Source organism: Desmodus rotundus, chromosome 1 (assembly GCF_022682495.2).
Source record: "Desmodus rotundus isolate HL8 chromosome 1, HLdesRot8A.1, whole genome shotgun sequence".
In the NCBI taxonomy this organism is placed as follows: domain Eukaryota; kingdom Metazoa; phylum Chordata; class Mammalia; order Chiroptera; family Phyllostomidae; genus Desmodus; species Desmodus rotundus.
The window spans coordinates 53,092,579-53,105,200 of record NC_071387.1 but is presented as its reverse complement, the minus strand read 5'-3'; the positions used below and the strand labels follow the sequence as shown (position 1 = coordinate 53,105,200).

Genomic DNA, 12,622 nt, shown 5'->3' with positions numbered 1-12,622 from the left:
AGGCCCCACCTGATAGTGATGATCTGCCCGATGCCCAGCTCCAAGCCATTCAGCTGTGCGATGAACACAGCCGCCACCGCTTCGTAGAGGGCGGTCCCGTCCATGTTGATGGTGGCACCAACGGGCAACACAAATCTGGTGATCCTCTTGTCCACTTTGTTCTTTTCTTCCGCACAGCGGAACGTGACAGGCAGTGTTGCGGAACTGTGTGGTAAAAAAACAAGGAACTTATGGTTTAGAAATGCCGGTCCTCAGTCCCTGCCTGAGGAGACACTTCCATCCCCCAAACTAAACCAAGAGACCAAAGCATGCTGGTACTTCTGACAGGTTCAGAAATCAAAAGGTGCTATGGCGGCCACTGCTCCAAGTTGCAGCATAACCCCTTCCTGGGCTACAGGCCATGCCAAGAGGGCAGGAAAAATCCAATAGGGTGAAGAAATACGTTCAAGGACACGGGCAGAGAATATGGACACTGTTTCTTGAATTGAAGGCAGCTACAAAAAACACAAGCTACAATCAGCGCTTCATTGAGCGAGGTTGGAATTGATAAGGCTTGGCCCAGAGACTTCTTCTAGACACCCCCTCCTGGTTACCTGGAAGAGATCATGAGGGCCGTCAGGAGAGCCTGGGCCATTCCCATGGCGAATCGGAAAGGGTTCTTTCTTACGACTATGAAATATATCAGTGGGAGAATTATAACGGAGTGGATTGCAAGCCTGTAAACGAGAGAGAGAAACAGGTTCCATAGGTGATACCACCTTCTCATATTAATCCTTTTTTCAGCTTTTTTATTCATAATGTCATTCAACTTTAATACTGACCCAATGAGGAAATGAGAAGTAGGGCAGGAATACATGTCTCCATTCCACATAGGAAGATAAGGAGGTTCACTCAGCAAATGAAGCATCTTGTCAAAGTGAGATGCCAAGCCAGTGGCTGAATCCACATTTCAGAGCTCACAGAACAGTCACATCACACTTCCAAGCCCTGTAAACGCTATTCCTGCTGACTGCGCTCAAATGCTTTCATTTCCTTCTGCTGTAGAAGCCTAACTCCTCCTCTCAGGTTCCATAAAACTTCCCCTCCTTCAGGAAGCCTTCCCTTGACTTTCCATGTCCAGCTGACTCCTCCCTACTTGGTGACTCCGTGGCCCATCCAAACCTCTGGTATAGTCGTTATCACAGCCCTCGGCCACTCTGGTGGCGCCCACTGTCTACGAGGGGCGTGAGGAGTGCAATAAGGAGGAGGACGCCCCTGCTTTTCTGTAGTCAGGACTGACTAGGAAACCTCTATGTTACCCTTGTCTTCCAAAACTATTCCTTGTTTCATATGGAAATATGTAGGTTACACAAAACAGGAGCTTCAGAAATGAGACCAATTTAGCAGATGCTATGTAAGTAGCAACTTAGAGGTTAAAGATCAGTTATGCGAAGCTGAAATAATCCTTGAAAATACAGTTCCTGGAGGTTTGGAAAAAGGGTCTTCTGGACAGAGAGCTTGTGGCTAAAAACTATGAGGAACTGACTGATTTAGTTTTGTTAGAAACCTAGCTAGGATAAGAGGACAAAAACCAGAAGAACCCCTTTATGAAATGGCTCAGCATAATGAACCTCAGCCCTATAGCTGCCTGAACGCAGTCCCTGGCCTCTCATAGAGTTGATGGTCCTGCCTCCCTTAGCACCGCGCCCTGGGATGTGACTGTCCCTCACACTGTAGGAACCCAAGCTTCTTCCCTGCTGGCCATCAGGGCTATGCTTTTGGTAAACACATAAGCAGTAGCAAATGCTGTGCGGTGAAAACTTTCCAAGGTAATCAAGTTCCAGTAAGTGTGCTGATTATTCAATTTGGGTGTGTGGGGGCACTGACCTGCAGGAGTCAAACTGATGATGTTTACTCATTCCTGTGGTCCGCATTTCTCAGCACATGTGATGATGTATCTGACTAGGTATCTGGGGGCACCATTTATAACCCATCCCCTCAGCAAACCAATAACTGAGCTGAAATAAATATGTAAATGACCTGTCTCCTGCTGCTTTTCCAGCTTTACCCAATTCTTTCCAGCCTGAAGATTTCCCCAGCACTCTCTCTGGCCCTGTGATGATGCAGGGGGTGATAGTAGTCACCAGTCCCACCAACAGGCTTGGAACCAAGCAGCCGTCTTGCTCCTACTTGCTTTTTATTTAGGCCCTCCTAATTTCTTTCAGGCTCAGGGTGCATGTAAGTTATCATAACTTGCTTGGTTAGTTAGTTTATATCCTTGAGGAAGTGAAGGCCAGGAGAGAGCCAAGACTGAATACCAATGGGTTTTGCACTTGTTTTAAAAAATTATTTGAACACAAGTAATAAAAGCAGCGACAGAGGCTGGTCCAGGCTGTTCTGCCAAGATCCAGCAATGAGCACAGTGTGATCCACCTCCAGCGCAGCTGTTAAAGGGCAGTCCTGCCCCCCACACTCCACTCTCTTATCGCCAAACCCCATCTTCTCCTGCACGTGGGATAGAAGCTGATTTTAACCAACTGAAACCCAGCCATCCCCTCATGAGTTCAAGTGAGGTTTCTGTTTCTCCTCTTGCATCTGACATACCCAGTGAGGACGGTGGCCATGTACAGGCCCAGCTTGCGGAATATTTCCCAGTCATCCACTTCTATGATCTTCCCCGCGATCAGGAACAGAATACCAAGTGGCATGTAACTAGAAAGTAAGCACAACATCAGCAGGTGTTCCCTCACGGTGGGATCTTTGGGGAGGAAGCGAGCCAGGGCCTGCGCCTCGGCTCTGCACACATTCTCAGCTGGCAGCAGCACAGGGCACACGATGAAGCTAAGCTTACAGTTTCACCTCAGTTTCAGGCCCCTGTGGACCACAGTGGCTCCAGGTTTCAACACCTGTGCATACCTTAAATTCTACCCACCTAAGCTACCCTAACGGGACAAACTTGGCAAGAAGGTGTGGTTATTGCACACTTGAAACCTATATAATTTTATTAACCAATGTCACCTCATCGATACAAAATAAAAAAGCAGCTGTGGTTAAACTGTTGCATAATTCCGTTTCTTGCTCCCACTACACAAACGTTCGACCGACTGTCACATCTGAGATGTCATTTTAGCTTATTCCTCCAAATGCAGTCACTAGGCTCTTTCTAGCCACAGTCATCTCGTTTCCCAGGCAGAAGTCTCAGCAACAGAGCAATAGAGTCAGTAGCGGGAGAGGTCATAATGGCTGTTTGTGGGGCTCTCGTTACATGCTTTGTGTTGGCTTAAGTATTTTACAGGCAACAATTCACTTCGTATATATACTTCTCCCAACCCTAGTGGTAAATTTTGTTATTATCCTTTTTATAGATGATGAAGCTGAGGTTCAGTGGGATTAAATGGCTGAAATAACTGAGCCCTTTATTTATGTTACTGTCATGTCTATACTTTGGAGTAAATAACGTTAAACCAGCTCAATGTGAGTTAAGTGAGACAGAGGTCTCCGGGGAAAGCTGGACTTTCCAGCACCTCCAGACACAGGGCAGACACTCAAGCAGTTTCCGTTTGGATGGGTTAGTGCTCCTGCTGCACTTGTTATAAGTATTTTGAAAATCACTCCTCCATGCAGCCTAATAAGGAAAGCACTTGTATTCTGACGTGCAAGGAACCCCTTCCCATCATTCTTTCAGAGTCACTTCTTACACAAATGTTGGCTGGGTACAAGATGATCGAGGGCTTTGGCAGAGAAGACAATGGCTGATATCTAGACCTTTGCTGGTGACAAAAGTAATATGTGCAATGACAATACTCCAGGGCCTTGATAGTCAGGGTTCACCTAGAGAGGGTGAGTCAGTTCAGACACAGAAGACTCTTGGTTCTCATACTGAGGGGACAGTTGTTGGGGGAAGCAAGATGGCAACCAGGGGCATTTGCTCACCACATGATGATCTGAACGATCTTCATGGTTGCGTCACTCAAAGCACTGAAGAAATCCACCAGAATCTGTCCCTTTTCTCCCATTTTTCCAATGACAAGTCCGAAGACGAGGCAAAAGATAATCAAGCCCAGGACGTTTATGCCATCTGAATACATGCCTACGACTTTGTATTCCTTTGTTTCGTTCTGTGGATCGAAACCAAGAAAATATATTGATGCATGATTATAATCTTGTCAGACTGCACAGGCATTGCAACAAGAAGATACAATAGCTAAACATGACAGACAGTGATTTACAAGTCAGAGTCAACAACACTTTGGGGAATTTAACTAACCCCCCCCCCCCCCCATCAAATTTTCACCACCCTCACCCGTAGCCATTGAGGTGTAAAGTGTTCTTTTTTCTCTTTCTCTCAACAAATGCTTATTTGAATATTTCTTTTGAAGATTTCTTATTGTGGGATGTTTTTACATTTTTAATAAGAACTTTAGAATCAAGGCATTCTCAGGGTTATTTTAACTACTAGCTACATTTGGAAGCTGCATAACAAAGACAGGAATTAATAATGTGGGAAACACAATATTTACTAGTGTTGACATTTTTTAGGACATTTTACTGTTTTATGCTGATAACGAAGCACGGGGACATTCTTTACTGCCTCTAATTTGAGTGACCAACAGAATTTTGGATATATAAAAGTTAACCAGAGTCCTACTACTACGAACCATTTCTCTGCTTTATCCTGGGTAAGAGTAGCCTGAGATTTACTGAGAGATTTCAAAAGAACATAACGTAACCTGGGGTACCAGTCATTTCCTAATTATGATCTGATTTAATTGAACAAATATTTATTGAGCAGCTAGTGTGCGCCAATTGCATACGGTCTTACAGTGCAGCTGGAGAGACAAAACTAACCATGAGAAAGGTGAGCCAATGATAGCAAGGCGGTGCGTAATTAAACGCATGGCGAAACTGTGAGTTATAGGTGTCTATGGAAACTGGGGAGATGAACGAGGGTTGTGAGGTTAGGGAAAGCTAGGTCTCAGGAGCAGGCAGCCAGGAGATGCAAACATACTCCTAAAAGATGGTGAGCAAAGGCAAATGTCATCATGCACTGGACCTCTGTACCCTGCTTGGATAATTCCTACCCACCCTTTATGGCACCCAAACGAATCTAAACCATCCAGTTGAGGGCCCTAGAGTACTCTGTTCTTTCCTATTGTATATTCACCACTCTTCACATAAGGGCAACTGCCACGTCTGTCTTTTCACTATTGCAATCCTTTGTTCAGCAGGGACTGGCTCATGGAGGGTACTCAGAAAATCCTTGTGGAACCACATCACAAGGCAGGAAGAAGGAGTAATTGAAGAGGTGGATCTGGATAGAACAGAGGGGGCCCACTGGGAAGTAAGCCCGGAAACTAGGGAGGAGCCAAGTTGTGCAGGGCCACTGAGCCTGTCAGGGGAGTTAATGCATTCTCTTTTTATTAATCCTGACCCAAGAACATGCTTATTGATTCGAGAGAGAGGGGAAAGGAGGGAGAAAGAGAGGGAGAGAAACATCAGTTGGTGCCTTTCTTATGTGCATCGACAGGGACCAAACCTACAACCTAGGCTTGCGCTCTGACCGTGTATCGAACCTGCGACCTTTTGGTTTTGCAGGATGACGCCCAGCCAACTGAGACACACTGGCCAGGGCAAGTTAAGGCATTCTGCAGGGGAGCCCACTGTGGCCTACTTAATTTTAATTCTTAAGTCTACTGAATATTTCTCTTTTCCTTAACTCTTTCGTTCCTGTGTGAAGGCAGAGAACATTGAGGACATCTACTACAGGACCAGAAATGTACTATATCAGGCCCATACATTCTAGCCTTCACTAGTGAAATCCCCAAAACTGTTAAAGCCCATTGATTCTATTGATGAGTTTATGGAAAACTTGGTGGCAAACCATATCCTGAACTGAGATAAGACTACTTCTGGTCTATTTCTCTTACTCGGCAGAATATTCACATGTTTGTTGCAATACACTGATGTACCTGATTCTAGAGTGTTGTTGCCAAGCCCACGTTAAGGACGGTGTGTGACGTATACACACACCACCTGGCCCATCTAAAGTGGACAACTCTGGTCTCTGAAAGGCATCTCGCAGCGTTTCAAATAAGAAGTCGTGGGCCTGCATTCAGTGTTTACATAGCTGTGCAAATCTACAGTGTTCCTAGAGGCACCCAGCTCAACTCTGAGGAGAGGCAGACACAGGGAGGCAGCAGGGCTCGTTCTTTTCTCCACGTGGCTCAGCTGCTTCTTACTATGTTCTGGGTAGTTATGTTCTACAAAGTGGTCACCAGCACTGAATTAGTGAATACTAAGTTATTTTTTTCTAGGGAAAATGCATAATTAAGTTCCTGGGAACCAATGTTCACAAAATTTTCATCAAATAATCAATATATAATCTTGCTTTATGCATGCTTCTGTTCAGAGAAGTCTTATTTAACTCACAACCAACACACTGTAACTCATGCCTGAATGAAGTTTATCTAATATCCTACATTCTCCGTAAGGTAAATCATAGCCTTCTTGCATTTAGGTGCCAAAGACAGCACTTCAGCACTACGGGGCATTTTAGACAGTGAAACCACCATGAGAAGTATAAAACTGTGAAAAATGTGGCATAAACACACCACAGAAAGATACTTGTTTTTAGTGTGAGAGCTGAAACAAGAAGGCAGAGGAGAGCCTCGTTCAACCTCAGCTGGGAACATATGTGCATTGGACGACTTAAATTTTTCACCACTCTTTGCACATCTACAAATGACACAGGAGAGCGCCTCGGGTGTTGACTTTGAGGTTGCACACACGGTTTAGCGAGGTGAACCCCCAAATGAGGAATGCGCGATAATGAGAACTGGCTGTGCTTCCATCTCCTGCTCACTCACAACTCAGCCCCTGCCGACCGGGCGGGGTGCGGGAGACAAGGAAGGAAGGAAGAGCACCTTGGAAACAGCAGTAGTCATGACGGCTGTGACAGATGTTTCCGACGTATTCACCCCTGGCTCGCCGGGAGGCTCCACTTCTTTGCGCATGGTTTTATACTGCACGTTGGAGGGGGAAAAAAGACAAAGAAACAAGCAAAAAAAGTGTTTTTAAGCCCCTGAGGCTAACCCCCAGGAATATGGTTACTTTGGGCAAACAAGTACCACGGAAAGGTTCTACCTCTGGCATCTCTGTTGACTCCAGGTGTTGACAGAACCTCCTATGAGGCTTCGGAACCAAAAGTAGAATTGAGAAATCCAAACCCCTGCCTCCCACAGCCACCATTCAGTGGTGTCAAAACGTTCTCTCACTTTCATACTAAAGAACAAATTAATGGAGCAATAACGTGAAAGAAAGTACAGGTTTTATTTATAGGTACGTTAGCAGACAGACTCCACAGGATTCCTGCCAGTCATTTTTGTTTCCATTTATGTATTTATTCATTTATTATTTTTAAGCTGACAGAAACCTCATCACTTTGATAAATGTAGTCACTATATGACTTTAATAAACACCAACAACTGTAAGGTTGTTCTAACATCAACCATCCGTTCGTGAGGTTTCTGTTGAATCCCCTCCTTCAGCCCTGTCTGGTTCTGTGGAGCTTCCGCAGAGAGGGTTAAGGAGGAGCTAGTACACCGTTATTCCAGGCATAAACGGCACTCCTCCGAGGCTCTGCCAACACCAAGAACCTTACAAGTGACCACTGTGGCTGAACCGCAGAGCCGCCCCTGAAATAGAGGCGGTCCTGTGCCGCCTGGAGGTCGGCAGTGTGCAATTTGATTGCCGTTTCTGTTGGTATACACAGGGGTCTCTGTTCATATAATTATGTAAATGAATTCAGCAGTTTGCGATAAACTCAGCTGTCTAAGTGTGTAGACAAACAAGAGGAAAAGACTTGAAGAAAATGGAGTAGAGATTTTTAAACTTTCCTAGAGGTAAAAACCATCATGGTTTTGTTACACTGTCCTGTAGAACGCCAGCAATGGGGACAGAATGACTGAGGAAAAGACCAGATGCCGGGGACAACAGCCACCCATGTGGGCCAGACACTAATCTCCCTGAAAGAGGATAGGAAGGCTACCTTTTCCCACCGCTGACAGCCTAAGGTTCTCCACAGATATAATGTGGCCCTCCAAAACTATGTACTACATGCCGTGTTTTAAACATTTGTTGTTTGCTGGTTTTCTGACTGGCTCCATCTGAGCCTTTTTGGGGGAAAAGCATACAGGAAAGAAAGCAACGAAGCCACGAAGGCACTGACTGCACTGTGACCCAAGACCAGGGATCCAGACCACAGGAGTCCCCTGAAATTCCTCCACTCACAGGTACACTTCCTGCCATTTCTGATGGCCTAACTCCCTTTGTCAGGTCACAGCAGGAAAAAAGCATTTAATTGCAATGGGAAGAGGGGAGGGATGGGGACAAAAGTCGGTGCTATTACCTGCTGAAAACAGGCCTGGACGAGGTTCTCGGGGAACATGTTCCTGTTGGAGACAGGAAAAGCAGCGTTAGGACCAGGCGAGAGCTCTTTTGTCTGTCATGCCCCGCACACTGGCGGGGATGAGTGGGACACAGAATCAGGACTCCGGTTTCTCTCCGGGCGTTTCTGCGTAATACTTCCTTGTATTAAGATGCAGTTTTCCCTGCTAAGCTTCAACCAAGTACATGGAAAGCTCTCCTGAGCAGCCATTACTTACCTGATTCACTGAGTAACTCACTGATGCGCATGCTGTCCTGGATGAGACACCACACTGGTAGGCGGCCACTCACAGTTAAGACACCTCGTTAATATTCTGCACAATTCTGTTCTCATCAATGAGAATGTATGCTTGCCAGGAGTCCACTGCAATTCTTCCCAAATTCTTTATGCCAATTGCAATTTATCAGTGTAATTACTAAATAAGTTATATAAATCAATGAAATAAGAGTGTGAAAAGGAAGGCATGGTTTCTATGAAAACTAAGCCAAATGCCTAGAAACTCAATCAAGACAAGTGACTACAATTTCTATGGTTAAATTAGGCATGGGAAGCCAATTGAAAAGAAAGAAAAACTGGAAGGATTTGGCATGCAGCTTTGCCTGCAATTTCTAAGGCTTTTTTTTGCTCCACTTTGTGGAAACTGAATCCGGACTCAGGGGTGTACAAACTTTTGGCGCCTCTGGACCACACTGGAGGAAGAGTTGTCTTGGGCCACAGATTAAATACATTGCGACATGTAATCACAAAAACATCTCATAATATTTTAAGTAAACTTATGATTTTGTGTTGGGTCGCATCTGTAGCCACCCTGAGCTGCATGTGGCCTGCGGGCTGCAGGTTGGACACCCCTGTCAGATGATGCATTTCTGTTGCACTTAGGAGCATATGCAGCAGAAATGATAGAAAATTACAGTCAACTGACACACTCGAGAAAAAGACCTTGACCCTACATAAAAAAACTGGCAAATAAATGCATTAAGTTTTAAGTATAAACAAAATATGTAATGCATATCTATCATTTTAATGATTCTCTTCTTTAACTGCTATTTATTAACTGACCAATTTCCAGCCCTGATTGCTTCAGATTAAGAGGCTTTCTCCTGTACAGTTAAAACATGTTTTTCTTCAAATGTGCTTCCGCACTGACCACCCAACCCAGCCCAGCATCTTAATGCAACACGTGCACTTTCTGCATCTCTGCCCATCCTAAACCCTAACAGAGAAGCTTGCCCCTCCCATACACTGCTGGATCCGTGACCTGGCAAGCAGAACTGGCTATGTAATTTGCATTTGCAGGGCCCAGGGCAAAATGAAAATGCACAATAATTTGGAAATTATTAAAAATTTCAAGACAGCAACAGCAGAGCATTAAACCAAGCACGGGGCCCTGTATGACCACACAGGCTGAACGCCAATGAAGCCACCCTGCTGGCACAACACTCACCTGATCAGGTCTAACATGGCATCCACCGTACTGACTTCAGGGCTGCTGCCTGTCCGGTCAATTTCTTCTACTTTCTGGCTGACACCAGGCTTGATGCTCACCACCAGCACAATACCTGTGGTGAAGGAGAGCACCCACAGAGCATTAAGACCTTTCCAGGGCACCTGGCACTGCCAGTGCATCCTTCTTTGAACCAGTGGGCATGGTGGGACCAGGCAGTACTGGCATGGGGACCCTGGGGCCAGCCAAAATGCTGAATCTCAGCTGCAACCTCAGCAGCAGCCTTAATTGCTTTACCATTCAAATGAAGCAGAGGGAATGCTTCTTGTGTTTTAAAAAATTTTTTCTTTAAAGATTTTATTTACTTATATTTAGAGACAGGGAAGGGAGGAAGCAAGGGAGGGAGAGAAACATCAATATGTGGGAGAAACATCGACTGGTTGTCTCTCACACATGTCCGATTCAAGGACCCGGCCTGCAACCCAGGCTCGTGCCCCGCAGGGAATCGAATGGGCGGCCCTTCACTTTGCAGGGTGCTGCTCAACTGGTCAAGGCTCCTGTGTTTTTGTTTTTTTTAATTCTGTATATTCCAGAACGGCTTCTGGAAACACCTGCTGATGAGAATTTTCTTTTTTCTTTTACTTTGGCTTATGAGGTCAACCTAGGCAGGGGTTGGGGTGAGGGTGATCCCTTTTCCAACTCAGGTCACTTGTTCAGTATCTTCCTGCACCTTTTACCCACAGATGTTGGTTATTTCCCAGAGGGTCACACAGAACAAGCCTTATCTTCCTTCCATACTACAAGCCTGAAAAGTTGTATAACCCAAAAAAGGGTTAGGGCTGAGAACAGTGTTGTTCCATGTGACTCTCCAGGGGTGGAATGAGGAAGAAACAGACAGGAGGTAAAGGGAGAGCATTCTTCTCCCGGTAAGGAAGAACTGTCTGAGCAGACAGCCTCTGAAACCACCGTTTTGGCCTTTGGAGGTAATGGGTTCCTGTCACTTGAGTGTCCAAGCAGAGGTGGGAAGTTGTAGAAGAGACCAAGACACTGGAGGTTGTTTGACGGGAGAGAAGTGAAGGGGAAAAAAAATCCCCACGCCCTTGATCACTCCTCCTTTATCCAAGGGGGCAGGGCTTCAAGGATGCTGAATGGGTCGGTTTTGCTAGTGGGAGGAGTCACTGGACAATGGAGAAGCCATGAGTGGCCATGGCCCACTCTTCCTTCTCCGGTTGCAGAAAAGATGTACATACAGCTTTTTTTCTATGTGTTGACCTCCCTCAGGCACCTCATGAGGAGATGTGGCCTTGGTTTAATTAGGATTCAGGCCCTCCTAGGCTCCTGGTGTAATAACTCTAAAACCTCACCACTGCTCATCAGTTCACTAACGCAGAGTTGCAAGGGTCAAAGCTGGCTGCATCTGAGTACATCCCCTTCTTCTCTTCCCATTTTGGGCATCCCTCTTAAAGTATCACACAAGGCCACAAAGGACAGACCATACTTTCTTCACAAAAGCACGCTAAAGGTACAAGAGCAGCTCTATTCCCTTGGAACACACTCCCTCTTTCAAGTGTAATTTATACTTGGCAAGACTCCGCTGTTAGCTCTCAGTACAATGTAAAGTTTGAAATGTACTCAAATGCTATCTTTCTGGAAATATTTTTTAATAATACTCAACTCCACTATCATAGACTAATCAGTTTAAAGCTTTCAAAAGCTCTCTGCTTCACTTCCTTCTCCCTAATGATCTTGAAAAGCCACAGGACAGTCACCCTCTTTCTGTTTATCACTAGAGGCTTTAAGAAAGAGCTCCACAGCTGAAATTCAGTTGGCACTCTATCTTAAGGTGTTGTGTAGACTTCAAGCCAAAAAGGTTCACGGTAATGTAACAATACCAGTTTCTGGTTAAAAAAAACCACGAGCATTATTAAAAGCCCAACCCTTTTAAATGAAAAGTCACAATTACATAGAGGAAAAAGGGTTCAGCGATAAGTTTTACCTAGAATGACAGCGATGATAGTGGTACAGAAATAATATGCGACGGCACGCAGACCAATTTTTCCAGATACGTTGGAATCCAGTGCAGCAACACCTGAAAGGGGGGAGAAGTCAAGTTACTTTACTTTTTAAAAGACGGATTTCCAGGACTAGTGGTGATTCGGTCCTGATGGGGCGAAAGAGTTGGGACCTGGTGCTGCATCTGCTAAGCCTGTCGCACACATTTGGAGAGATGCACAGGCTGAAAAAAGCACTTCAAAATTCCAAACTCAAAATTAAGAGATGGGAGCCTCGCGAGGGGCACGTTCCCTGATTGGCAAACCCTGGCTGCCACAGCCCATAGTGACATCGCGCCTTTGGCTCCTCGTGGGTGGTGGTCACGAGACCCACTCAGAGGGAACGCCCCTTCCGCACTTGCTCTAAGAACGTTATCAAGATTTGCACACGTCACTCAACATCCTCTGGGAATTCCGTATCAAGGAAGAGTTTCTTTTGAAGAACTGAGATAATTCTTTCATCACAAAATGAAAATCATGTAACAACCCCTTCTGCCTTTTGTCAGGAAGCTCAGAGTTAAAAGCTCAATTTTACACGTGCTTGTAAAAGTAATATATGTTCATGATAATTATCTAAAACACAGAGAAAAATACCAAAAAAAATCACTTGAGCTCATTAGCCATAGTTAATATTCTGGTGAATTATCTTCCAACATTTTTTTCTCATTTTTGTAAACATAGCTGAGATAATTTTATAGATTT

The 12,622-nt window shown here is 45.1% G+C and overlaps 1 protein-coding gene across 1 annotated transcript in view; it reads right to left on the bottom strand.

Moving 5' to 3' along the window:
• Positions 1–12,622, bottom strand: part of SLC1A1 (solute carrier family 1 member 1) — a 71,292-nt gene that overhangs the window by 10,445 nt on the left and 48,225 nt on the right. The window contains exons 3-10 of the mRNA XM_024555017.4: positions 11,866–11,958; positions 9,870–9,984; positions 8,387–8,429; positions 6,903–7,001; positions 3,913–4,097; positions 2,584–2,691; positions 594–716; positions 10–204 (exon numbers count right to left, since the gene is read on the bottom strand). Coding sequence (XP_024410785.2) covers positions 10–204; positions 594–716; positions 2,584–2,691; positions 3,913–4,097; positions 6,903–7,001; positions 8,387–8,429; positions 9,870–9,984; positions 11,866–11,958 — 961 coding nt within the window. The remainder of the gene's footprint in view (positions 1–9; positions 205–593; positions 717–2,583; positions 2,692–3,912; positions 4,098–6,902; positions 7,002–8,386; positions 8,430–9,869; positions 9,985–11,865; positions 11,959–12,622) is intronic.